Here is a 27,383-nt window from a genome sequence, read left to right as displayed (position 1 = left end):
CAGCAGCATCACAACATTTTCTTCTATTCCAATAATGGAAGATCTGTCACAGTTTTGGTTCTGCAGCCAAGGCCATTCCTGAAAGGACCTTTTGGACTTCATTTCTCTCATCCTGCCCCTCCGCACAGGGCTCTGGCTGCTGCTCACCCAGCTTCTCCTGGCCCACCAGGCTCCTGGGCCATCTCTCCTCTGTCCTCCCACCCATCCTCGCTGGCAGATTCTGGGAGACATTCCTTTCCTTGGGATGCCTGTTGTGACACCAGGCATTGGCTTTACTTTGTAGACCATTAGCCACTATACCCTGGTTAGTTAGGGTATCTTATTCCTTTATACCAAGGATATCTTTGGCTGCTCCATGAGTAAGACAAGCCTTTTCTGCAGTTCTGAATTTCTCCAGTGCCACAATGAGCCGCAAAGAATGGTAGCACGAGAGTCCCTCTGCTCTCCCCAGTCCATTTTTCCTGTAGAGGACTCTGGCCAATGGCCACCCATCAGAAACAGGAACTTCAGCTTCCCTTAGGTGACAAAGCACCATCAGGGAAGAGAGGTTGTCTGAAGTACTTAGGAAAAGTTAAAGTCTTCCTTTTTATCCAGATGTTCAGACCAACGGATTCCCTACCTCTTGCAAATGACAAAAGCAGTAAAAGATATGTCAGATCATCTCGTTCTCTGCATCAACAGGTCTGGGATTATCCAATGCTTTCCTTGGGGTCTTTATCAGTGGACTTGCCCAGCATGCAGAGTAGATATAAAAAAGGCTTACAGCCATTAGAGACCTTAAAATCAGTTTTGGTTATAAAACCCAGACCAAGGAGTTTTGGGCTGAAAAGTCAAATTAAGTTCAAGGAACTACATCTGCTAGAAAACAGTTGGACCTTGCATTTGGAGATAAGTCTAGATAATATTTGCAGTTGCCTGCATCAGTCTAAATAACTGCGGAAGCTAAAAAATCAGATTATGGCTGTAACTGACTGTCAGCCTCTGAAATGGGTCTATGTTTTGATCATCCAGGAAACGCTGGAGTTTATTTTCTGTGCAGAGTTTGTGGCTTGTTCCAATTTACTTCTTTGAGTCTCTCGACTGTCCTAATTTTAAAGTGGAGTATTGTATTAGGGAGGAAAGTCAGCTCTTGTTTCTGTGGATGACCAAATTTAGTGAATTTTGTGAACAGTGCTTATTCACTGCCTTATGAACTGAACAACCTGCCAATCCAGAGAGCAGTGGAAGGGAAATCTTTCCTGGCTATTAAGACCTTGAGAGTGACAAACTACTTTGGTGGCTCCTTGTTCACTTTTCCAGTATCTTGTTCGCAGTTTGTCCCTTGTGAATTTACCATTCAGTTCCCACTCTTAATCATTTCTGCTTTTCTTCCTTTAACTCAAAAGAAAACTCACTCTTTCTTATCTTTCTCTATCCAAGGCTTCCAGTTCAACTCTCACAAATGAGATTTTCCAAGGTTGTTGCAGAGTATGATCAGTTTGTGTATTTAGTCAGAGAGACTGTAAATACTGAAAGCCTTTAAAAAGGGCAAAATTGTACTAATGCTGTGCAATGCAAAGTGCTGTTAGTCATAAAAAGTCATAAATAAGAGGCAGTGTCAAAGCTGCTCTTACACTGTCTTAGTATCTGCTTTTAGAGACAGACTGAACATGAACAAAACACTCTTTCGGTCTCTGTTGCGCATGCAGAGTGTAGGCAGCCCTTAAGAATGTGGGTACGTGGTAAAGAATTTTCTGCATGACATTATTATTACTGTTGTTGTTCATAGTGGATATTTTTTCCCCCTGCTTCAATTTCTAGGTTCTGCTGTTTGGCAGCTGATTGCGTCTTTCTTGAAGCTCCCAATATCAGGAACCCATTGCATCGTAGGTGCTACAATTGGATTCTCCCTGGTTGCGATCGGCACGCAGGGAGTTCAGTGGATGCAGCTGGTCAAGATTGGTAATTGCAGTTTCCTTTTACACGGGAGAGGGTACGTGGAGTAGCCTGCAAAAACTTTCACAGAAATTTGCTTTGTGGTTATAGCACACCCTACTTAAGTTATTTTCCACCCCAATCCTGTCATTCAGAGGGTATGTAATATGCGAGTTTTACTCCCCAGCAGTAACCCCAGGACACATTGTGCGTCACGGCCATGCTGCAAGCCGACATCCCTCCTCCTCTAATTCTTTTCGGGGCAGTGCGTACCTCCTCCTCCTTGCTCTCAACAACGCTAGCCATCATGTGAAGGCCCACAGTCATGTTTCTCCACCCACCTGTTTCAGGGAAGCAAAAACTGGCCATACAGCACGTGTTTAAATCACAGCCTCCCGCTGCCGAGACCAGTGTAGCCAAGTAGGGATCTGAAGGAGGTCTCTTCTTGTTTTGGAAGCCTTGTAACCCAAGTCACAGCCTGAACCCAAGATTAAAAGGATTTGATGGAGAAGGCACTGAAATACAATTGAGCTTTAAAGAAGTTGAAGTAGTGCATATTTTTTAATTCTATTGAGAGTAAAATGAAGCTTGTAGCAGGTTTGAAATGACGGCAGTATCAATCTGTTAACCATGTCACAAACTATAAATCATGTTGGGTGAGATTTCCAGAGTGCTGCCCTAATCTTGTTTTATTGCAGGCAGTGGGAGTTTTGCCACCTACTTAAGTTAAATCAGTCTGGAACACTTGAAAATCTTGCCTGCAAAAACTGATGCATGTTGTTCACTACAACTGGTGCTTCTATGGCATTTCAGAAATGGAGGCTTTTACCCTGTGAGCAGCATGGCATCCCCCTAAATGCAGTTACTTTCCACTTGCTTGCAATATTCATAGTCATGCTGATTAGAAAATTATAGAGGTGCTCTTGTTCCAGTCTACATCAACCTAGAAGAAATCTTCCTGATTAGTGTGATTATTAAACTTGTAAAATTATCTGGAAAAGTTTCGAGTGATATTTTTAATAGTGACTGGTATTGCTTCCACTTTTATCAGCTTCAGTGGAAATTGAGCTGGGCCAGTTATGAATAAACATGTGGGACATTCATCCCAGTTGTGCAAGAACCATTTAAAATATATTGTTTGCTGCCCATTAGTTACTTAGCTATTATGCAAATATGCTATTTATTTCATGTTACGTTCTTTCTCTTTTAACACAGTTGCCTCCTGGTTTATTTCCCCACTTTTATCTGGCTTGATGTCTGGAATACTCTTTGTGCTGATTAGATTCTTCATTTTAAACAAGGTAAAGGCATCTCACCGTTATAATGAATGCTCGTGATAAAGGCTGTGTATTAGTCTATCATCTGAGTGCTGGCATTTCCACTGAGTTGAAAGTATTTTTGGATAGGAGAGCAGTCATTTTTAATAGCCATTGGAACTATATTTGCTCTTAGCAATTCTAAAAATTCAGAGTAAGTAACATGACAGGTTTTTCAGGCTTAGAAGCAGCTCTGTAAGTGCATCATAAGCTAATTAATATTGTGTATTCTGTTTCACTGGAAGATGATACATCAAGAATGCAACTTCATTAGTATAAACTTGTTAGCATTGACTTAGCCTCATGATAGTAGTTCTGACTGTTGTTTAAACAGAATAGCCGTACTAGGGAGATGCTTTAATGAATATGTAATAGTTGTGAAATTTTAAGCTTTGGTCCTCTAGTGCATCAGAAAATAGAAGACGGACATCTGTGTATTTCCTAGGTTCACAAGAAACCTGAATCAATGGGTTTCAGTGACCATAGTCAAAAGGGGCAGCCTTGAAGTAACATCAGTCCCCATAGCTCCAGTTCAGAGGCTGTTTGTTTGCCTCTCAGCAGGGCCTGGAAGCCAGGACTTTTTTATCTCCTTTCCCATTTCTCTCGTACTGTTCAACTTGCTAAAATAGGGGGGGCTGCAGTGCATGACAAAGACCTAAAATAAGGGACACTGAAGTAACAGTTCTCTAGGGAACTTAAATAGATGTGGGATTAATTCTTTTGCTATAAATAACACCACCGGTAACCACAGCTGCATCAGCCTTTATTTCTGATGTAAATAAATGTCAGCAATAACAGCAGATGATAAATTTAAATGGACACAGCTTTGAATATGAAATGACTCAAGTTGCATGAAGGGAGAGTCATTCTAGAGGAAAAGCTTCTCTACAACCTATTGCATTCAAAACCCAACATCTTAGGAAATTAATGATCAAAATCACATGATATAGAAACCATATATTTAAGCATCCAAGAGACAGGAAAAGTTCAGGCTAAGGAATTGTGTGTTCTGAATGCAATCTGTGTGATTCACAAAATTATAACACATGTAGAACATAAGGAGGTAGCAACTTGTGTTGTATGTGTACATAACATAAAGAGTAGCTTTCTAGCAGGCGTGTTCCTGTGCTGCTGGAGGGGTACATGCCCTTGTGTGCATGAACCCAGTGCCTGTGAATAGCAGTGACTGTTGGCGCTGCAGGCACAGGACCGGGGCATAGCACAAGGGGGCTGTCTCTCGGCTCCCTTTTATAGCTCATGGCAGCGAGAAACAAAACCAGATTAGCTAGCCCCTAGCTTCGCCAGGCTTTTTGCAAACAGACAGAGCCCAACAAAAGGCCAAAGCAGTCTCCTCACAAAGACTTTTCCATGATTTGTACAGTGTGTTTCCGTTGCATCGTCAGCTGAGCAAGCCTCTCCTATTGAACACCAAGGGCACGAGGCAGCAGCGTCTGCCGGCTCTCTGTGCCAGCCGCTGAGCTCTGCCAGGCAGCAAAGCACAACAGCACACTAACTTCTGTTAAATATTACATGCTTGACATGGCAAGCGGGTCAGCTGCCTGGGGAAGAGCAGGACTTTATCTGACCAATGGCCGAAGTTTTCGCTCCCACCGTCCTGGAGGAATGCCGCTTTTTGGTTGCCTGTAACGGAGATCCGCACTGAGGCGTTCTCACTGGAGAGAAGAGGAGCTGTGGCTCCGGTGGTCTGCGTCCCCAAGCTGATTTTTCAAATCTGCATCACCAGGGAGATAGGGGAGGGTCTTGGTCACCTCACACTGGCAGGGTGATGCACTGATGAACAAAACGATGTGCCCTGCTCCTGACGGACACCGTGCTTCAAAACATCTGAGGGGTTGTGTCCAGGGCTCGTGCCTGCCTGCAGTGGGACAATGCTACTAGCCTTTTCACTGCACAGTACCCCAGCAGCTTCGCAGCAAGTAAAATGCACAAGAGCCTGCAAATCGTTCCACCGCTGTGCTTATTTGTGCTGCAGTATATATGTTACATGTTTAATACAGCCAGACACTTAATACTTCAGAGATTTCTGTTAGCTGGTGGAAAATTCCAGGATGCTTCAGCTGAAGCTGAGTGGTTAGGAATACAGTTTTGCAAATGCTGAGTTGCACTAATGCTCATAGGCCCCCCAAAATATTATCAGGGCCCTGTCATATTAGACACCCCTCAGTGACACAGAGAAAGAGACTCCTCATCTCAGAGACATGGCAGATAAGGAAACACTCGCTCACTGAAAGAAACTTGCCCCCAGGTCACTCAGCATGTCTGTAGCAGTCCTAAAAATAAAACCTGTGTTCCTGGTTCCCATTAACAGTGTCAAGCTTCCCCAGGACGTTCCCATGCTGGTGCTTGCTGGGACCAGCACTGTGGCTTCAGGTATAATTAAACAGATCAACATCCTTTCCTCAAAGTCTGCCTGAAAGCTCCACCTGCCTAGTATGGACTTGGGAGCACGTTTTCCTAATGTTCGTTAATGCTTATGTTAATCTATGGGAAAGTCCTGATAATTTTTTTTTTCATAATTTCTATGCAGGAAGACCCCGTGCCCAACGGTCTCCGTGCACTTCCAGTGTTCTATGCTGCTACTATAGCTATTAACGTGTTCTCCATCATGTACACTGGGGCGCCAGGTGAGTGAGTCACCTCCAGTGGGAGGCACCAAAGGGAAGCCAGGGACAGTCATGAATCCATGTTCATTTTGTGTAATAATGGTCTGCAGGCATCCTGTCAGATAGCTGTAAATGCTGCACAGTCATTTCCTATGCTAAGAATTAATGTGGGCAGAAGAGTAAATCATATAGTTGCACCCATTCTTCCATCCTGACAAACGCTTTTATGACCCCCTCCTGATTGCCCTGTTTGGTAGGAAGAGGAAAACTGCAAAACTTCCCCTCTTTAGAGGAAAGGGAAGTAGTTCTCTGTCAGCTTTGGCTTCACAGAGCAGAGCATGCTTTGAGCTCTCAAAGGTGTTCCAGATAGGAAGAGGGAAAGTGCAGAGCGGTCGGTAAAAGCTGGGCTGTTCACACTCCAGTTAGAGGGGTAGTTCCTGAGTTCAGGCATCTGCTGCTAGAGGTCCATGGAAATAACAGAGTCACTGTTTTGAGGCATCCAGCCCAGGGTCTCTTAATTAATTTTATTTCTTTATTTCCCTTTAATTACAAGAAGCCCCTAGCCTGTCCCTCCATTTAATGCATCTTCTCTCTTGGATGGGATGTAGAAGGAACTGGGAAAGCCGAAGGTGTTCATTTGGGTGCTGTGCTGTCATTGCAGCTCGGCAGGAAAAAATGGTGCCTGTCCTTTTCGGGCACCACATTTTTAGGTAGTGTATGTTTAAACACACAATAGCAATAAGAGAGTTCAGAAAAAAGATGTTCAGTGCTCTCAACTGCTTTATTGAAGAGTCCAGTCATTAAATGCTATCTTTAGATTAGATTGTTACCCCAGATCCATGAAGGATCAGGCAATTGAAGACAGACTTCTGAACACGCCCCCTGAATTACAAAAGCAGGTTTAGAAAGTGACCTTTTTGGAATGGGAATTTATTTTCTCTAATACCTGATGTACTAGATGTACTAGATAAATGCATTCAGTAGACTCTGCTTGATGGCCTAGCATTGCTGAAATTAATAAGAGGCTTGAGAAGTTTCCACTTTGAGGGGAATATAAATCAACTATTCCCTTCTCTTAAGTCAAACCCCTAATTGGTTAGGTATCCAAAATGTTTCACAGTAAATCAGCTCTATAACCAACGTTTCCTCATTAGTTGTGCTGCAGAAGTAGGTCAGGCACTCTGCAGTGACTCATTAGGCAAAATAAATGAAATAAGAATCTTAATGTCCCTTCTGTTTCAGCTTAGCAGTTTGTAAAGTGCATGAATAAAAAGGTGGGACTCAGGTTTTCATACACAGGAAATACATGTTTGGTTTCCAGGGCCTCTGTCCTGGCAACACTCACTCGCACGTATGAATTAATCAGGTAGGCGTCCAGATCAGCAGCTGTATACAGGTTCAAATGGCCAGAGTCCAAGTTCTCCCTTCACTTAGGGTCTGATCACCTGGACATGAGCAAGGAGCCCTATTGAGGCAATGGAAGCTGGGGGATACTTATCAGGACACGAGTTATTTGCATGGTTGTGCATTGCAGGAGTGAAACCTTAGTTCTGAAGTGGTACATTAAGCTATTATCATAAGTAGATAATGGCTTAAATTAAGCTAACCATCAAGATTTATTGGTCAGAGCAAAGGTCAGGTAAATATTTGCCCTAGTGGGCAACACTGTTTATTATGCATTAGTATATAAACTCATTGCAAACTTGTTTTAGCAGCCCTGATGTTGAATTTGTGCCACTGACTGAACAGCGTGGTAGCAGAGAGCTGGCGGACTCAGTCTTCAAATGTCTGCATGTCAACCAGGCCTTTGAATGCTGCACTGTCTGTTACTGATGCATATATTAAAAAAATTACCAGCTCATACATTGTGAACACAGGCTTTTGCAAGACTGCTCTTCCACTGCTTGAGATAACTTAGTCATGTTAATTTACAGTTTATTTGGGTTTTATTTCCTTGTCTTCACAGTACTAGGACTGGTACTGCCAATGTGGGCCATTGCTCTAGTATCAGTCGGCGTATCCTTAATATTTGCTGTCTTGGTTTGGATTTTTGTATGTCCATGGATGAAGAGAAAAATAGAAAGTAAGTAGCTGGCTGATAAAATGCTGTTGATGTGAAAATGTGGAAAATTTCGTTTTGAAATGAGAAGTGCCCGTGAGAGGTCATCCAGTCCATACCCCACCCGCAGGCAGGATATGCTTAAACTATTCCTCATGTATTTGTGTAACCTGTTCTTAAAAACCTGCAGCGATGGAAATTCAAAACCTCTTTAGGCAATCCATTGCAGTGCTTACCTCTTCCAGCGTATAGCTGGAACAGGAAAATAAATCCTGTAATCTAATCCATTTTATATTTTGTTAAGGAAATGTTAAAGACAAAATATCTTGCAGAATGTTTATCCTGTATCTTCCTTTTCTTTACAGTAAAGTTCGACTGATCACAGTTTTTAGCTTTAGACTGTTTTGTTTGTTTACTTTGTTACTTTCAACAAATGTGGTGTTAAAAACACTGCAGAGAAAAGTTTCTGGTTTTGTTAATACACAAGAAGTTGCATGTTTTACTTTAGTTACCGACTTTGAACTTCTAGGAAAACACAAAGATGCGTTAGCCATTTTCTCTAATGAATTTACTAAAGATAAGTGTTAGAAATAAATAAAAAATGTTGATGAAACAGAACCAAGTTATTGTATCCACACTGATCTATGCTGTTTATGCAAACACGGGAAACATTAGCAGTGAGAGATAGGTTGGGTTTAAAATTACAATACGGTTATTTCCTTAGGCCGGTTAAAGAAAGATGCTGCACTGTCAAGGATATCAGATGAAAGTCTTGATAAAATTCAAGAAGAAGAAACACCGGTCTTTAAAGAGCTTCCTGGTGCCAAAGCAACTGATGAGAGCACAATTCCCCTCACTGGCTCAGTAACAGAAGCTGCTGGGGCATCAGATAGTATCGCAAATGGAAACCATCCACGTGTACCATATGGTAAGAAACTAAGACAACACAGAGGGTTTATCTTCTCCTTGTTTTGATAGGGTTTCTTATTGCAAGAGAGTCTCCGTTGTAAATAGTACATTAGTGTTTGCGATTTTCAGTTTCAATCCCTCTTCCCCACTTGTTGAAAAAGATTCTCATTTACAAGTGAAATTTTCTAGAGAAGACTTAAAACAATTACATTTTGTTTGGCTGTATTTGAGTTTTAGACACAGCTGAAAACAGTAATTACTTTTCTCTTGCTTTACTTTCTATCGGTAATGGTGTTTCCATCCTGTTAAGCTACGGAAAAACAGAGAGAACACAAATTGCTGATCAATGAAGGTTAAATTCAGCATAGAAGTGATTAGTATGCTCCCACAGGAGATGAAAAGATTAGGGTTTTAATTGACAAATTGACCATTTGGAGCATGTCCACTAGAAAAATCTCACACATTGTCTTCTGAACATACACTTATAGAAAACATGCTCGTGTGCAATAAAACTCTTTTTGTTCTCTTATGTGGTGGGATCACTTAACCCATTTGGAGGTCTGTTGATTCTGGTATCACCTTGCTAACATCTACATAACCCTACAATTTGAGTAGCAGATGCTTAATATAGTCAACTGATTCTCACAAGATGAAATAAGTCGTGACGTGAGGCCACTTTGAGTGTGTGTTTCCGCTTTGAAAACAGCTAAAACAATTTTGAATGTTGCGCAGCTGAAATCCAGAAAGACAAGAAATGAAAAAGACGGTTTCTCCAGGAATATTGGCTTAGCTGTGATATGTGTTCTACAGCGTACATTTATGTTAAACATATACAGCGGGAATAACTGTATCATTATGTTAATAGAAATGAGACATACAAAATGTTTGAACAGCTGAGGAAGTATTTCTGCAGCGCATGAACTTTTTTGTTTTCTCTATTTTTTGTGTGCAAAATTAACACATTTCATTTTTTTCAAGGAAGTCTGTAAAATCTATACTCTTCAATTTTTGAAGCTTATACAGTAAATTATCCCAAAGCTCAAAGACCAATTGTTATTAAAGTTTTAAGACATTCTATTACTGGTTCAGGGTAGAATTGTGAAAAAGCTCCTAACTCTTATTTTTAAAAGTTATTTAAATGTCTCTTAAATATAGGTGCTTTTGAAATACAACTTTATATTCAGGATGAAATTAGAGTAGGACCAGCTTTCCTGCAACACTTGTTATGCATATTCAAAGTAGACAAAACCTCAGAAAAAGAAGAGCTTATTTTACAAACAAGAAATTTTTTGAAAGGTGTTTTTCAAAGAACTTGAGGATTTAAGCTTCACCTTTGAATAGCTGGCCCTAAGTGACTTGCTCCCACTGTCTGTGGGAGACCCAGCACTGAGACAAAACTCATTTTGCACAGATGGTGGGAGAATTTATTTCAAAATGAATTGAATTATTCCAACTCAGTGCATGTTTTGCAAATGACCTTCTTTACTCTCTGCTTTAGGATTGCTGTCCTTTCAGCCATTTACACTCGTTTTGTTGTCCTAAAATGCGAGGGGTCTTCTATATTTCATTTCATAGAAATAACACCTCTCCACCTCTGCCTTTTCAGGAAGGGCCTTTTCTATGACACACACCTCTGTGAAATCACCCATTTCCAATGGCACCTTCAACTTTGATGGCCAGATGAGGAGTGACGGCCATGTGTATCACACTGTGCACAAGGACTCAGGTTTATACAAAGACTTGCTACACAAAATACACCTGGACAGGGCCACCGATGAGAGGCCTGCACAAGAAAACAACTATAAACTGTTACGCCGCAACAACAGTTATACTTGTTACACAGCTGCCATTTGTGGCATGCCTGTGCATTCTTCCTTTAAGGCAGCTGATACGTCAACACCAGAGGACAGTGAAAAGTTAGTGGGAGACACGGTCTCCTATTCTAAGAAAAGAGTTCGCTACGACAGCTACTCTAGCTATTGCAATGCAGTAGCGGAAGCGGAGATTGAGGCGGAGGAGGGGGGAGTGGAAATGAAGTTGGCCTCAGAGCTGGCAGATCCTAACCGGCCCCCGGATGAGCCTGTGGAAGAGGATAAGGAAGAGAATGACACGTCTCAGGTTCATCTACTTTTCCACTTCCTCCAGATCTTAACAGCGTGTTTCGGATCCTTTGCCCATGGAGGTAATGATGTCAGGTAAGAGGGTGAGATCTCACAAGCCAGTGGTTTTATAAAGTGCAGTGATCACTTTAAGTGTTTTGAGCAAGGTTTGACAGCTGGAAGAGGTAGGGGAGAGCTGTCAGAAGATTTTTTCGGCTCTGCAGGCAGATGGTAATCAGTGCTATGTTAGCAAAGCTTATTACACCGATGTCCCTGGTGCTTTTCAGGAGTTGGACTGCTTAATCTATAGTTTCTTTTCTTCTCAGTGGTAACATCTTTTCTATTCTCTGCTAAATAATTGTGGAGCAATTAGTTTAATTCAGGTTTAATTTTGGCAAGCTTTGAAGCACAGAGACTTCTCCCAGGGATCAGTGCCCTAGCATGCTGACCACTGTAAAAACAAACAAGACTGTCCATGCCCTACAGAGCTCACAGCCTATTTTTGCTACAAAATCAGAGACCATCAGCAAATGGGAGGTTTTGACCATTTTTGTCAATAGCTGAATTTCATCGCTCATCATATTGCTTAGTGCAAAAGAGGTCTGTGAAGAATTTCTTCCTTTTGATTGCTGCAGCCCTCACACTCCCTGTGCTGGAATTTTGCTTTGAGTTTTCTAGGGCACAGGAAGGGTCTAGGAGTGCGTGAAGCAGCATATCACTAAAAAAGCCCAGAAAATCTAATGATATAGACAAGTCTTAAAATCAAAATCATACTAAAGTTTGTAACATACAACTTCTCCAGCTGCCACAATTCTTTTTCCAAAATAAAAGGAGTTACCTCCCAGGAGCCCTAGGCGCATTCTTGTGAGAGGACATTGGCCATGGCTAATTTCCTCAGCTCTCTTAAGAAGCTTCCTCTCTCCTAGCATGGTTTTGGTACTCAGTATTTCCCAGCAGGAGTTTTATCCCAGGTCACTGTCACCACCAAGTCACTCCTTTTTCAGATGGAGGAAGGCAATGAATTCATCCCTCAATCATTTGGCTTAAGTGCCTCTGCCCCTGAACCCTGTGGCATGAGCATCATTTCCCAGTAATAAAGCAAGAGGATTATCCTGCAAGATGCCTGTCTTTGGCATCCCAGTGTCTTCTCTCATGTTCATATTGACTCAGACAGCTGACAGAATCATGAAGTTGGTCTTAGACATGTTTATCTGCATCTATTTGCCCACCATGGTCTGGTCAGACCCCCATGACACGCACTAAGAAATAGCATCTCTTCACTCATTTGCCCTTCTCTTTACCTTTGAAGGCCCAGCTCTGTTTTATTCCATAGAGTACAAGAGTTTTGCCCGGAGGACCTAGAAAGCAGGTTCAGGCTGGAGCTCTTTATACCTTCCTTGTTCGCACTCACATTGTAAGACCGCATCATCTGCAGGGCAGTATTGCACCTTGCCATCTCTGTGGCATGTGGCTGAAGGGCAATTTGCATATTTTTGCCCTGTGCCTGGGGAGACTGCATTTTTTTCCTTTACGATTGGGCTGGACTGCCTCTTCCCTAGGCCTGGAGTGATCTCCTGCATATTTAGTAGGCACTCTTTCCTGTCTCGTGATAAGGTCCCCTGAGAAATCCACTCTGCCTGCATGTTCAGAAAAACTGCTTGTAGAAACACCAGTCCTTATTTGGGTTGTAGCTTGGGCAGTCCCAACTCCCCGTCTCGCTGAACCCTTGCAGTTTTAGCTGCGCGCTGCGGGTGTCGGTTTCAACATGTGCAGTGGGGCTTTACAGCACTCATAGCTTTCATAGTCCTCCTTCGGCGTTTGGGCAAACACTGCCCCACTCTGCAAGGAGCGTGGTTATCACTCCTCGTCCTTGTCAGCCACCCAATTTAACTCAGAGCTCATCGCAAAAACACTTTAAAGCACATCTCTGCCTTCCTCATCTGTATTGTGTACTAGCAATTCAGAGGTAGTGCTTTCTGGAGAGCCGCCTTGTCCTCACTGTTGTTATTACTCTCTTCATATTCCCAGGGATGTGCTCTGGGAAGGAGTCTAGTATCCCCTTGGGCAGTTATGGCCTTCCTCTGGATCAGAGGGGAGACTTGTAACTTTCCTTTTTTATTTTCTGATGGTCCCTGTTGAACAGGACCTATGCTTTAAACACACAGGGTGAGAGCAAAGATCCATTGAGTCCGGTACCCAAACACTGACAGTGGCCACAGCCCCAGGTACTGGGAGGAAAAATGTAAGAAAAGGGACAGACAGCACTGATACTTCTTCTAATGTCCCCTCCCTGCTTCCAGTGTCTGTGCATGGAGGGTGGGGGCTTCCTGTTCCACAGCTTTATCTGCACCGCTATTTTCATGGCCTTTTATCCTAGGACTTTCTGAGACCTTTTTTGTTTCATTGCCTGTGCTGAAGAATCCCAGGCTGTTTAATTTTTGCTCATATGGGAGCTGTCCTATTCTTGTCACACTTTCTGTTTCTCTTCAAGGTTGCTTTTTTGAGACTGAAGGGAGGAGAGATGTGGGTCTGGCAGTTATATTCCTTCTTTTATTCCCTGTTTCTTGCCTAATAACACATGAAGCGCTCTCGCTATTTTTGACTAAATCTGAAGAACTGAAGATTTTTGGCTTGTTATGTTACACTATAGGGCATGCCATTGCAGACAAATCTGCTTCTAGGTGAGTGTTTTAAGGGAGCATTTTTCCTCTCATTAAGTCTGGTTTTGCAGATGCGTACTTCTGTCTGTGTGATCCTACCGAATTTGCCAGCATGCATGCATTTGTATTAAATGGTGTTTATTCCAAGATTTTTTTTTAAGTTGTATTGATGTAATTGCAAAACTAAAGAACAAGATAGCTTCATTTTGTGAAAGCTGGTAGAAGGTCGTGTGCAAGATCTGACCCCAGCCTGCATAGAAACCCATCCTCTTAGTTGTACTGAGTTCCAGCTAAGCAATATGAATTAAAGGCAAAAGGCAGGTGAAACTATTTGGGAATTCTTTCTCAGCCTTGAATCCTGTCATTAAATCCCTGCTTTTCCCTGTATTTGGTTTTAAACTCCTCACTTATATCTTTAGGGCAGCACCTGCTTTGTGCACATCTTTTTCTTTGGACTTGCCTCCTGCATTTTCCTTCCCCGGCTTGCAACTCTCTTTCCTTCCACGTTTTCCATTTCTTTTTCATCAGACTGTTTGATGTTAAACCTTGAAGGGATTGAAATAGGTAAAAGGGTTGAAAAGAGACAAACTAAAAGCTAATATAGAAATTATAAACTGCAGGTAGTTAATGTTTGACCAGTTTTAGAATGTATTTAAGCACAAGACAACAGCGTACAGTATAGACTGAACCATGATGCCGCACAGAAATATTTTCCATTTTGTGGAGGTGTCTTATATAGTTTGGATTGCACTCTGGCAAGAAATAATATGGAAATCTCCCTTGTGTAATTATCCAGGCTTTTGCTCTGGAGCTAAAAAAGTTAAATCAGTATTTTGCCTTCCACAGCAGAAGTAACTTGCAATAAGGGCAGTAGACTCCAGTATTTGCTCAGAGATCCTCTCTCTGCTTTTTCGCATTGTACTGACATAAGCAATTTTTGCTGTAGGATTCGATATTCCTCGCGGTCAGGGCTCCTGTGCAGGCTGACATCAGCCGGGATCCTAGCTGGAGCAGTTGCGCATTAAAAGAAACAGGGAGCCATGGTAACTCCTTATTTGGGTGACTGTTTTGTTCAGATCGTCCCCTCCTGCCACAGAGCTCATATGCACTGTGTGGAGGTTGCTGGAGCCCCGCCAGGGCTGGGGTGAGCGGCGCCAGGCCGTGAGCCTTGTGGCACCACAGCGCGCACAGGCCGAACGAAATCTAAAGCATTTCAAATAGCAGCAAAATGTGCCGAGGCAGAACTGCCGCAAAAATGTTGCTGTCGAACTTAATTAGTGGCACCACAGCGAGCAGGTCCCACTGGCTCAGCACCCAGGCACAAAGGGAGCATGGCGGGTCGGCCCAAGGTCAGCACGAGAATAAAAAAGGGTAGGATGGAAAAAAAGACCTGGGTCAGGAGCGTGACACACACAGCACTGCCAGCTTCCTAAATGCTTGCTCAGAGCCAGGTTTCCAGACCGTTTGGGAGGCTGGGCTTTGCTGCTTGTTGGGAATTATATGCACCAATGGTTGAGTCGGCCTGAAATTATTTTCTGTAAGTATCAGTTCGTTCAGCAGGAATCTTAATCATCCAGAGCTGGGCGCTGTAAGCACAGTGGCCTGCAGAGACCCTGCAAAAGTGCTTGTGGTGGAAGGAGCCGGGAAGCTGCAGAGTTTGTGCTCCCTTCCAAAGTCTGCAAACACGTGTGAATTAACCAAGTGCCCCACAACATGGGTAGGTTGCCAGGCTGTTTTCATAATGGCCAGAGAGAACTTTTAACCTGATAAACATCTCCTGTGCTCAGCACAATGGCAGCCCTGCCAGCTGCTTTGCTACAGGCTGGGGAATGGGAAAGCTAGGTGGGAATGGTGTGACCAGAACCTCTGCACCAAGGCGCTCTTGATTCCTTGGATTCGTGCAATCAAAGCAGGATGATCCATGGAAGGATGCTCTAGGTTGGTGTGAGGACTGCTGATAAAAATCTGCTGTTCATGCTGTAAAAAAATCCCCGGTCTCATGCTCCTACACACCTTAGAGTATGTGTGTTTAGTCTTTTCTCATATAGATTGCGTCTCCTATAAATGTATAGCCTCATCTGTCCCCCCTCTGGGCACCATCAGTATCTGTTTTCATAGGTGAAACCCCAGAGATGACAAAAAGAGCTGTGTGCCCTGGCTTGTATTAGCAGAAGCCAGCCAGTGAATCTGGCCCCCCTGTCTTGAGGGTAAAAGCATTACACATTAATGCAACTGCTCCTGCTTCTCTGAGCTGGTTTGGCTACCTGGGCTGAGCCCTAGGGCGCAGCGGCTCTGCAAAGGCCCAGCCCCTGCACCAGCTAATGCAGGAGTGAGGGTGCTGCTGTGCCAGGGAAGCACTCAGCCTGCTCTCCAGCAGCCAAGCTGTCATAAAAAAGTATTTAGTAGCTGCTTTTACAGTTCTACACATTCTCTCAGAGCCTTTAGGGAAGCAGAGGTTGAATTGCTACCAGGTAGGGTATTTTACTGTGCACAGCTATGAGCTGCAGGAAGAAATAAGCAGTCTTCATGACTCATAACACACCCAAAGCTTGCAGTTCATAGGGCATAGCTGTGACACACTTTTGTTGCACTATGGTATACGTAGTATTTCAAAACTGTCTGATTATTGGAGCTAGACTAAAAAAAGAACCTCTCTCAATAACCTGAGATCTCTGGAGATTAGCACATGTTTTTCCTATTGGTATATACAGGCATATCTTCCTTGCTGCCTTACTCAATTGTGTCATGTCTCCAGGCGTAATGGCAGTATAGACAGAAAACGCATCCCACTTATTTTCCCAATTGAATGTTCACGTGAATTGAATGAAATCCCGATTTGGGAAATACTTCCATGACTGGGGAATTTATAAATATGTTCATAAATATTGAAAGTTTAATATGGATTTCTCAGACAGCTATTTTGTTTGTACTTCAGTTTGAATCAGTGATCACCTTTGTGTTAAGTTTCTTTCATTCAACTGGGAAAAATGGCTAAAATGCACACAATCTGATTTTCAGGTAGCAAAGACTCATGTGGTCATCACCTGTCTGTAAACAGCAGGTTCCAACACAAAGCTTATTTGGAGAGTAACATTCAAATACAATTAGATTTGCTTTTTGAGTAACTTACAGCCCCTCCCACCCCCCCCAAAATAAAAAGTACCTAGGTAATAGCAATGTTGCTGGTTCATAAGATATTAGGGCAAATTTCATGGCGTTTGGTGGTTTACAGAACACCTCAGCTGATGGCATCCTTCCGTTACTGAAGAAATCTCCCTTTTTACAAAAAAAAAAGGGGGAGGGGGAGAAAAAAAGAAAGAGAAAGTTGTGGTCCTTATGCCTTCTAAGAAAAACCTGAACTTGTGACCCAAAGGCACATAAAAGTCTCGTGTATGTGGCAAGTTGGTAATCTTTAAGCCAGTCGCCTGATAGTTGAATGTTTTTTGCTGGTAATACTATCTGTCTCACAGGGGAGAGGAGAAGCCAGCCCTATTTATAGCTCAGATTCACTGTCAAGTGCTATCTTTCACAACAGCTTTATAAATGGTATGGGACAGACTCTCAGCCGGCATAAGCGAGCACAATCAGACAAGTCATGCCAATTTATGCTAGTCAAGAACCCTAGCAAAATAATCACAAGGCTCAAGAAGCACTTCGGAAACGGTCAGAACCGCTTAACGTAACCGTCGTGACACGTGTCAGCAAGAGAAAGTATCGCCGTTGAGGTCAGTCAGTTCTGTATCAGCCTTCGGGAGGTGCCGCCAGCCCCGTGCACGTCGCCGCTTGTCCTGTGCCCTGTGAGTAACTGGGGCCCTGCTGAGCTTGGTGCCCCCTGCAATTCCCTGGGCCTGCATGGCCTCGCTCTGTGCCGGAGGGCCTGTGGCAGGGCTGAGCGTGTGGGAAACCCAGCCGGGCGAACACCTGGGAATGGCAGGACGACACAGCAGCGGAAAACAAAGCGCTTGCGACAAGTTACAGCCGGGAAAGTGTGATGCAATTGCATGTATTCGAATTAGCCGAAAGACATGAATAACACGTCCAAAAGCACTTCGGTGGCTTAGAAACCTAAGGTCAGTTTTATAAACCACTGGGTCAGGCTTTTTTCATTTTGTCTCTCCATCTGAACTACCATGAATCAGACATTCCCAGACCAGGCCTGCAGCAGAAAGAAAAGTTTAAGGCGAGCAGAAGAGCTGCAGTGGTAAAATAAGAGAAAATCACTGCTTGAAAGGAGTCTTGTGAAATGGGTCTTAACCAAAGGCATGGAAGATCAGAAGTCTGTGTTCCTGCTGACTGTGTCTTGAATCAAATGAAGCAGAACCAGCAGGAAATTCTGTGAAAACCACATCCCAGTCTAGCTGGTGTCCTCATGGTTTATTAGCTTAGTCACTTAGCAGTAGGAAGCCTCTGTTAACCACAGAAGGTCTTCAAGCAAAGTCTCTTATCTAACACTTCCCCCCCCCTTTTTTTTTTGATGTGTCATATCGCTCTCACACTTCTGTTGGGACTGTTTGTCTTCTACTGGTGAACTCTCCATAGTCCCAAGGATGGTTGGTAGCACAAGCTAATGGTAGTGGTCTCCCACCTGGCATATGCAGCACGAAGATCCTGGTCTTTGCCGCTCCTGAGTCAGGTGCCTTTCCAGATGGTGATGGCATTAGTACAGCTTGTGGCTTTGGGCAGTTTTATGGTGGGACAGGCCTAATGACTTCTTCTAGAGCTGCTCCCCCTTAGCATGGGAAGCACTGAAAGCGAGAGCCTCTTGCAAGAAGAGCAGCTATAACTTGGCATGCTATTAGGCAAGGAAGCAAGCAGCAGCGTACCAGCCTTCTTTTCATGTAAAGGAGGTATCAGAATTGTTGCTTGCTGTGGCTAGTCTGGTCTTTTCTGAGCTATCTGGCAGCATAATCAAGTCAAATCCTCCAAGACTGAGTATAAGTCAGCAGAGTTTTGCCTTGCCTTCTGTTGCCACAAATAAGAAAATAACCTTTTCTTTGAAGATTAAGTTTAGCTGATTCACAGAGGTAGCATTTGCAAATAATTAAAACTGGATTTTAGTGCGAAAGAGCATAGTTTTCTGCCGTAATTTTTGAAACCTTTTCTATCTTCTTACTTACATTAGGATTGTCAGATATCCATGCATAATCTCTCCAGAACAGGTAGGAAACAGTGCCTGGGCTAGCTCCAAACTTGTTGTTTTCAACAGGGAGGTTGTTACCATGTCACAAAACCATATAAGGAGGGATGCTCAGTTTTCACTTTATTCATCTGGCGAATGTTTTAGTTGTCCTTATCCTTAGCTGCCTTCTGCATCCTTCAGTTGAAGGTACAATGAAGAAGCTTTCTGTTTTCTATGCATAATAAGGTATTTTAAAAAGTAAGTAATTTGATCTACACCTACAAATACTGGCCACAAAGTTGTAGGTCAGCTTAAAAATGCTAGAAAAACATCAGTGAAGTATCTCTTCTTCCTTCAAGGCAAAGTAAGTTTTGCATTCAGGCACTATGGACTTTCACATACTGTCATTGCACTCCTGCATTCAGAAAAACTCAACATATCTTGTGTACTCAACCCCCAAATCAGACCAGAATCTTAAAGTATTTTTACTAGTGGAAATCACCTTGTATTTAAAATGCATTTATTTCTTCATCATGCTACTCAGTGTCTTCACACCCACTAGATGTTGTTGTTCATGTTAGCACACTAATTTATTTCCAGCATCTTTCTCAGAATCTTTAAGAATTATTTATTTGATTTTATATCAAACAACATTTTTAAAGTACTTCAGTTTGTCACATGGCTTGAATGTTGGTTTTGTTTTGTGTTCACAAGGGGAAATTCCTTCTTAATCCCTTTGCTCCAGGACCACTTCTTGGAGTTTAGAGCTCAATTTCTCAGTGACCAAAAGAGAGAGAGGAAGGCTTAGGTGTGCCAAGCTTTGTGATACCAAGGACCCTTATCTGTTGATGATCAGCGCTCAGCCCCTAGCACTTTGCATCTGTTAAAGATGTCCTCAAGTAAATGATGAACATCAGGTTACGATGGCTTGGTTTGCACAACACTTGATGTTACAAATGTTCCCTGCTTCATGTGTGTGCTTGGACCACTACTAAATTTAGCCAGTCCTGGGCGCAGGGCAAGCACAGCCGTGGCCTGCTCTCCATCGATTTGTAGAGAGGGAAGTTTCCTGTTGTTTTTCAACCTTTTTGAGTGACGTTGAGTGACAGTTTTGCTCTACCCTTCTTGTGATTGTTTAGGCATAATTAGACGCCCTTTTTACAGTGCTGCCTCACTTTTCATGCTTTTTCAAGTTGGGGTAGATGCTGCTCAGCAGGGCAAGCTGCTGCTGAGTTTAGCAAGGGAACTGCAAGAAAAGGTAACTGGATCCCAGCTTTCAAGTTCTTATTCTGCCTCTCGGACCTAGAAACTTAATGCTTTTTTAGAATAACTGGAGTTACAAGTCTCACTGCAGGAACTGGAGTTTGAGTTAGCCACCAGTATTTTGTGTCCTGCATTAGGAATGGGGACTTCAGCATTGCTGACTTTCAGGGTTTTTCTAGATAGGAGCAGCAGAGTAGTGAAAAGGGCTTATGCCAGCTCTGTGTCACCAAGCAGTCCTCTCTGATCCAGTTAAACTAGTTTTACACATGCATTTAAAGAGGATTAAACGACTTTCCCAGTTGCATTCTGATAGTATCTCCAGAAATTACAGGTTTTCGGACTAGATAATATTTGTATCTTCCTAGTCTAGGAAGATAATTTTGTTCATTAATTTCTGGTGTTCTTTTGTTTCCCCAGCAATGCAATTGGTCCTCTAGTCGCTCTCTGGCTTATCTATGACCAAGGTGGTGTAATGCAAGAAGCATCGACTCCCGTCTGGCTGCTGTTTTACGGAGGTGTTGGGATTTGCGTGGGTCTCTGGGTCTGGGGTAGAAGAGTCATCCAGACAATGGGTAAAGACCTCACGCCAATCACACCATCAAGGTAGGTACAACACTTGCTGTTGGAGTTCTGTGAACCTGTTGCGTGAAGGTAGTCTGAAAAATTGCCGCTCTAGTATTTCATTTGCTGGATTTACTTGTGCTTTGATTTGATTGATAACCTTGTTCTGACCTCTCCATCTTTCTTAAAAAAGAAAGAAAGAGGAAAAGAAAGAGAAAAGAGAAAGAAAAATACCTCTGTAAACTAATACGGAATGAGTTTGAGGCACGGAGATCTGCTAATAAGCAAGGTCTTCTGTTGACATCCTAATTAACATGGCAAAAGGTGATGGTCCACTTATTGCATTTGGAAGTGACAAGACTACAAAGGCTTTCTCTGTGTGTTTCAGCCTGTTAAAAACATACGTATTTATTACAGTTATTTCTGTCTTTAATGCATACTATACCTCTGCTGCTGCTTAACCAAATCACTAGTTAGGCATGATTCATTGCGGCTTAGAGTAGTAAAAGATCCCGATGCAATGAGCCATGCAGCCGGTTCACTGCAGATGACTCGCATGTACTGTTTCCATTATTCAGCAGTTCCTTGCTCTCTTAACTTATTTCTGTGACAAAATCAGTTGGAGATAATGAGTTGAAGAAGAAACGGGTAAGACTTTGGCACACTGCATGGTATCAGTCCAAGCTGATGCAAAGAGTGATTGTGAAGTGTTTTCTTATGCTTCCTGCAGTGGATTCACTATTGAGTTGGCTTCGGCGTTCACAGTTGTGGTAGCTTCCAATGTTGGACTTCCAGTCAGTACTACACACTGCAAGGTATGCCTTTGCCAAGTGACTGCAGTCAAGGCAGTCTGGACTATTCATCTTAAATTGTGCTGCTCAGATCAGTTGATAATGGCATGTTTCAGCCAGGGAAACCCGGCGAGGGGAGAAGAGCTGCTTGCTGGGAACATTTATGCAGAGGTGCATAATGGTGTCTCACCTGTGCCAGCAACATTTTAAAAATCAGGCCTCAAAAAGTACATGGAGGTTGTCACAGTAAGGTTGTTGCAATCAGGCATGGCAGCCACCAGAGTGTGAACTCCATAGCTGTGGTTAAAGAAAAACATCACTTAAAAAAAACTGAACTCAATTTGAAAGCAAACAATTATAAGGGCATATGGAAATGAAGAAGCTGGTTTCCTCTGAAGGTGCCACTTCAACCTGGCTGTGTAGCATTTCTCCCCTGTTCAGAGGCTGCGCACCATTCATCATTTTTACTTCACTTTCGTGATAAGTGCATGGCATGGGATTTCCTGCATATAACTCTTTTACTACAGGTTTTCCATCTGTCTTTTTTTTATTTCTTCACAGTGGATTTTGCATTGAAGTAATGTGTGCGCTAACGGTACTTGTAGCCTCAAATGTGGGTATTCCAATAAGCTCCACCCATTGCAAGGTATTCGAGTTTGCAGTGATCATACCAGTAAATCACATCACTAGGACAACCTATAACCAAACATGAGCAATACTGATTGTTGCAGATTGCCTTCACTATGCGATGCATCATGCAAGCTGAGATTACAAAATAACGAGGAGTGTACTTAAAGGAAGTACAGCGAGGCAAAGTCAGGGTTAAAAACAATTGCACAAAAGTCTGGAATGTCTTTTATCCTTACTTGATCATATTGAACTAATATAGAATTCTTATTAAAATAATATAAATGTTTGATCCCAATTACAAGTATTTTAGAGCCACCTGTGTGAAAAATATTGTTACATCTCTAAGCTAATATTTTACTGTCTTTTTTTTTTTAACTTATCCTCACTTTTGTGCACTATAATACTGAATCTGGCTCCTGTAATTACTTAGTTCTTTAAAAATGGTATATTCTTTTAAAACAAAAAAGCCCAGCTTGTAGTACAAACAAGCCGGGTGATGTGCAGGATTTGACTGTGTCATATGATACACTGTCATAGTGTGAGAAAACATTCACATTGCTTGTAGGCAGTGTCGCACATTTGAACATTTATGTTGCTAGACGAATGTAGTGGGAATTTGGAATTCTGTTCCCCAGGAAACTCCCGAATCAAAAACCCCTTCTTTCCTCTGCTTCCCCAAATATGCTCTTTCTGCATCAGCAAAAAAGCATGCCAAACTTCTGAAAAAGAATCGGGGAAAAAAAAGTGGTTTTTTCTAAGCAAAACTGAGTCTAGGCGGACCACCAACAAGCCCCTCAGCACTCAGAGCTGCCTGTATGCCTCCCCCTTGGGCAGGGTGAGGGGCAGCCCCTCCGAAACCAGGGTCCCAGAGCTGCTGGGCCCTCCGCTTTGGGACGTACTGCAAAGCCCTCAGGGTGCCATAGCCGGTAGGATTCGCCGTTGCACTGGGGGGGCCTTGGATCTGTTTCAGCCCTGGCTGGGACTGCAGCAGGCGGGTTTTTGGGGCTCACCGCTACCGTGTGGCGGGCAGGCTGGCGAGAGGCCCGTGACATTGACCTGGTTTCCAGTGAAAGCATCAATGAAATCCACACATCCTGCAAAATGCCCAGAGTTTGTTGAATTGGCCTTTTCTAATGGAAACCACTTCTTCAGAAAGCTCCTCTTTTGCGAAACCATTTCTTTCTTCTGCTTTAGAGTTCTTTGAGCGGTAGCCAGGACTGAGCTATTCTGAAGGCTGTTCAGATGTCCTGATGCTGGCTTAACTCTGGTTCCTCTGAATGAAAACTTAAAAAAAAAAAAAGAAAAAAAAGTGAGCCACTTTAAAAAATTCTAGCCCTAAAACCCCTCTCTTGGGACTGACTATAAAACAAATGCATAATGAAGTATTTGCCAGGGAGAATAATAAAGCTTTGATTATCTGAGTTGCGTGGCTGAAGCACCATCATCAAAGATAAAATTTACTTTGGTGCAGACAAAGAATCCTGACTTTGAATCGAAAATTAGTTGGAAGCCATACGCTACTGAGAGGTCTGCATTAAAATGCATTCGTTGACTCAACACAGTTAAATGCTTGGTCTTTTCCAACTGCAGAGCAAAATAATTCTCTTAAATAATACTTTCATAAAAACAGTTAATGCAGTTAGTCTGTATCTGCTACCTGTAGTTTGCTGCATATAATTAGATGGATCATTCCTAATGGGAAAACCCACTTCACAATAGGATTAGACTGTTCCAGGATGTCACATAATTATACTTGACTCTGTGTTTCAGCAAAATAAGATCTTGAGTTGAAGGATCCCAACAGGCTGACAAAGGATAAGGCAAACACTTGTAAAAGCTGTATTCATTGTTTTGTTCAAGGGTCCAGTAAAGGAATAAAACAAATTCTGTAAATCATTTGCTCCACAGTAAAATGCCTCTCTTAAAAAGTATTGCCAGCTCTTCCATGCTGTTTCACTGCTGCGTTTGGCACAGACACATCAGAGGAGGAGTTGCCATCGAGACTGTTTTTTTATCAGCAGAAAAGTTATTTTGCGACTGAAATCAAAAAGTAAATGGGTTTGAGGTGAGTCTAGTCCTAAGCCTCTAACGTCAGGGAGTGGGAAGAACTCTTTCCCTTTCGTTTGCTTCATCACAAAATAACATTTGCTAAAATAGGGGCCCTGCTGAAGGAGTGTCAATCAACTGAATACACAACAGCTAGATCAACTGATGACAAAGAAGGTGCAGCATGAACCACGAAACAATAATACCATTTGTTGTGCTGTTTTTAACAAAAAGAAAGGCTGTCCCTTAATGTTTTTAGAGACAGATTGTGCAACCCGAATGTCCTTGATACTAATCATGTGTTTCAAGTTTGTCAGGTGACTTTTTTTTTTTTAAATAGGATTTACACTGCAAAGAAAAAAATAATTCTGGTCATTGAACTATCAACTTCTTTTGCTTTAGCAGATAGAGAGTTTCTAAGTTTCTGAGACATGACTGTGGAATTAAAGGGATCACATGTATATCCCAGGAATGGGAGTCTGGGTCACATCCACAGAGATTTGGGGAAAGGACAGCGTAGGTAACCAAAATGTCTCAGACTGGTCTTAAAACTAGTGTAAAACAGTATAGAAAAGGTGCTGCAGAGTGAAATTTATCCATCTAAACCTGCCTCTTAGAGCTATTAGGTGGTTCTGGTGTGGGAACTTCGCCTGTGTTCCTGCTTCCAAGATGTAAAATCCAACTGAACTCTCATCAAAGGAGACTTGAACTGGTGGTAAGTTCTGTACAGTGGTCAAGGCCAGGTACAAAGAGGAAGACAAATTATCCAAATTACAGAGAGAAGTGCTCTTTCATTTCTTTTAAATGGGTATATTTTTAAGGGACTGGATAGTTATGGTGAGGAGAGCAGCACTGGTATCAGGGGGAAAAAGCATTCACTTCTGAGAAATACTCTTCATGCTCTCTCAGCTCAGGAGTTGCATTTCGTCCCAAATCAGAGGCTTTTGTCAGCTTGAGGTAGTTATTGCCCAATATGCCTGTGCTGAATCTACAGCCCAGTAGCTGAAACAGAGCGCGATCTCAACTTTTTGGGCATCAAAAGAAATTTATGAATCTGAATGCAGCTCTAATGGTGCCTTAATGCAAGGTAATTTACTCTGGTTTTGAAGAGCAGCAAAGCTACTTCGCTCTTACTGCATGCATTTGGCCTTGCTCGGGATGTAGCACTGAAAAGCCAGTGTGCTGTGAATTCAGACCTTGCTTTTCTGGATAATAGCTTCCTAGGTAGACAAATGATCAGTACCGAACCTTACATATAGTATCTGTTGTTTATTCTAGTGTGTGAGATCTAGAAATAAACAGGCATTCCTAAGCTGTAACAGGTAGATTTAATGTGTTCACATGGTAAGCAAATTAGAGTGCAGGAGTTAAATGTTTTCCGGTGCAAAAATGGCTTTGCTGAGGTCATACTGTCAGCTCTGTTTTGCTGTTATTATTACTTTGGGGTTTTGTAAATATCTGTGCTGCTATTATGGAATTAAAATGTTCTGTGTATTATTATGATATATTGTTGCACAGCAGCAAGACAGCCAAGAGCATTTCCGTAACTCCGTGGCTAAGCAGAGCATACTGAAGGCAAACTGCACCGGTTTCAGACCAATCTCAAAGTAGATCTCATCTGAAAAGCTAGGGGGTGGCTTTAGTTTTCCCACACTGAAGTTTTAGCTACTCTCCTAACCTTTAGTCCATCAAAATCATTATTAATGAACTAAACTTTAATAACACTTTAAACAGTTTACCAATGCCATCATTGCTGATACCTTTTAAATTTCAGGAAGGACTCAGAGTGGTTATCTCCTGTAGACTGCAGTCGTGAGCAATAAGCAGTACTCCTTGCTGCAGTGCAGCAGACTGACGCTAAAAGCACACACAACGTAAAGCAGCGTCTGGCAAATGAGCTGCTGAAGAACCAAACTTCGTTCCCTGGGATTAACACTTTGAGATACTCAGAAATGTGGGGTTCCTCTTAGCTGGGAAAGTTATCACTTCTCTGGATACCTGCAAACCATGTACAGCCAGGCATAACACTTTACCTGCTACGCCCAGTTTAGCATACTGTCTATGCAAGGTTTATATAGATTAAATATAATCTAACAGATTTCCTTCTTGGATCAAGTGTAATAACCTCATGGTTTCTGAGACAAAAAAGCCCTTAGTTTTATTCCCTCAGATTTCGTGCCTCCTGTAAAGTGCAGTGCTTCACGTAATTTCACGCTAGTCCTTTGACACAGTTTTGAAGTTGACCTTCAAAGCATTGGTTGTGTTGCTCTGTAAAGGTGTTTCATGCTTTCTTGAAGGCCTTTTCAGCCTTAGAATAATATCAAGTTTAGTTTTCCCTTGTTCTGTTGCAGGAACTTTTGAAAGCCTTATTCACCGAGAGCAACAGTCTTCAACAAAGAACTCCTTTTTCTTAAAAGAAATGTTATGCAGTAGTTAAATAGGTGTTAACAAAAGATGAGGATTAAATATCCCTGTCCTATCTCAGCCCGCTCACTGGTTCCCTGTTCTCCAGGCATTTATCATTTCCCTGGCTCCCCACATGGTGAGCAGCCTGTCTTCTGGTCTATAGGCAGGGACCAATACTCTAATTAAGAAAACAAGCATGAAAGAGGAGGCAGGGGTGGCATTTCAGGCAGCAGGAGAGAAGCGCAAGCCCCGCTGTATCTCTGAGCCTGTGCAGTTTCACTTTCTTCAAAACAGCATGTTTCTTCTGCATTTCTCGTTACTCTAGCGCATGCTTGGTTAGAGTTGCAGTGATTTACACACAATTTTTTGGGGGGCTTCTGTTTGCTATTTGGATAATGGAACAGAATGCCACTTCCAGGGTAGAAAGGAAATGTAGTGTTTTTGAAATTTTTACCCTATGCTTTTTGCTTTTTTTTTTTTTCCTCCTGGAAAAGTTTTTCTCAACCATTTCTTTCTTAAAAAGTAATATGCTGGATTTACATTTGAGGTCAGTAGCTGAAAATTCATTTGAAGAAAGAAAAGGTAGTTAGGTTGTAGCATTGCCCTTGCTGCAATATGTTCTGTCTTTGAAAGGCCATGGCAAGAGCTGGATGAAAAGTGAGTCCTCAAGAATATTAACTCCCTGTTACTGGATTATCATCCTGCTGCAGTCCCCCAGGCAGGCCCCCACTCAGCCTTGTCCACAGGTAGCATCGCACCTTGCTGGAGTAAGGACCCAGCTGAGGATGTGGATCCACCTAACTGCCCTGCTAGCAGTTCCTTCCAAGGGTATTTTGGTGGTTTATCCGTTCCGCTCCGGAAGCTAGACTTCTCCTGTAGGGGAGGTCCAGGTAGTTTGCATGTTGTGTAGGATATTTAAACATTAAAAGTTTGACAAACAGAGAGATGAAAGCAACTCGGAAGTGCTGATCTCCTGCCACCCTGCC

At 42.6% G+C, this 27,383-nt stretch overlaps 1 protein-coding gene across 17 annotated transcripts in view; it reads left to right on the top strand.

Annotated features, from left to right (window-relative positions):
• SLC20A2 (solute carrier family 20 member 2) overlaps window positions 1–27,383 on the top strand; it is a 58,303-nt gene that overhangs the window by 29,047 nt on the left and 1,873 nt on the right. For 14 of the 17 annotated variants that reach the window (XM_064510256.1, XM_026116677.2, XM_026116675.2 and 11 more), the window contains 8 exons: window positions 1,801–1,941; window positions 3,130–3,215; window positions 5,779–5,875; window positions 7,821–7,937; window positions 8,638–8,841; window positions 10,429–11,017; window positions 20,381–20,566; window positions 21,255–21,339. In XM_064510256.1, coding sequence (XP_064366326.1) covers window positions 1,801–1,941; window positions 3,130–3,215; window positions 5,779–5,875; window positions 7,821–7,937; window positions 8,638–8,841; window positions 10,429–11,017; window positions 20,381–20,566; window positions 21,255–21,339 — 1,505 coding nt within the window. Of the gene's footprint in view, window positions 1–1,800; window positions 1,942–3,129; window positions 3,216–5,778; window positions 5,876–7,820; window positions 7,938–8,637; window positions 8,842–10,428; window positions 11,018–20,380; window positions 20,567–21,254; window positions 21,340–21,876; window positions 21,962–23,853; window positions 24,208–27,383 lie in introns of those variants that run through there. The other 3 variants (XR_010388799.1, XM_064510259.1, XM_064510258.1) reach the window with 3 other exon arrangements.

Source organism: Dromaius novaehollandiae, chromosome 4 (assembly GCF_036370855.1).
Source record: "Dromaius novaehollandiae isolate bDroNov1 chromosome 4, bDroNov1.hap1, whole genome shotgun sequence".
NCBI lineage: Eukaryota > Metazoa > Chordata > Aves > Casuariiformes > Dromaiidae > Dromaius > Dromaius novaehollandiae.
Note: the sequence above shows the minus strand (reverse complement) of the source record. Positions and strands in the feature narration are given on the sequence as shown.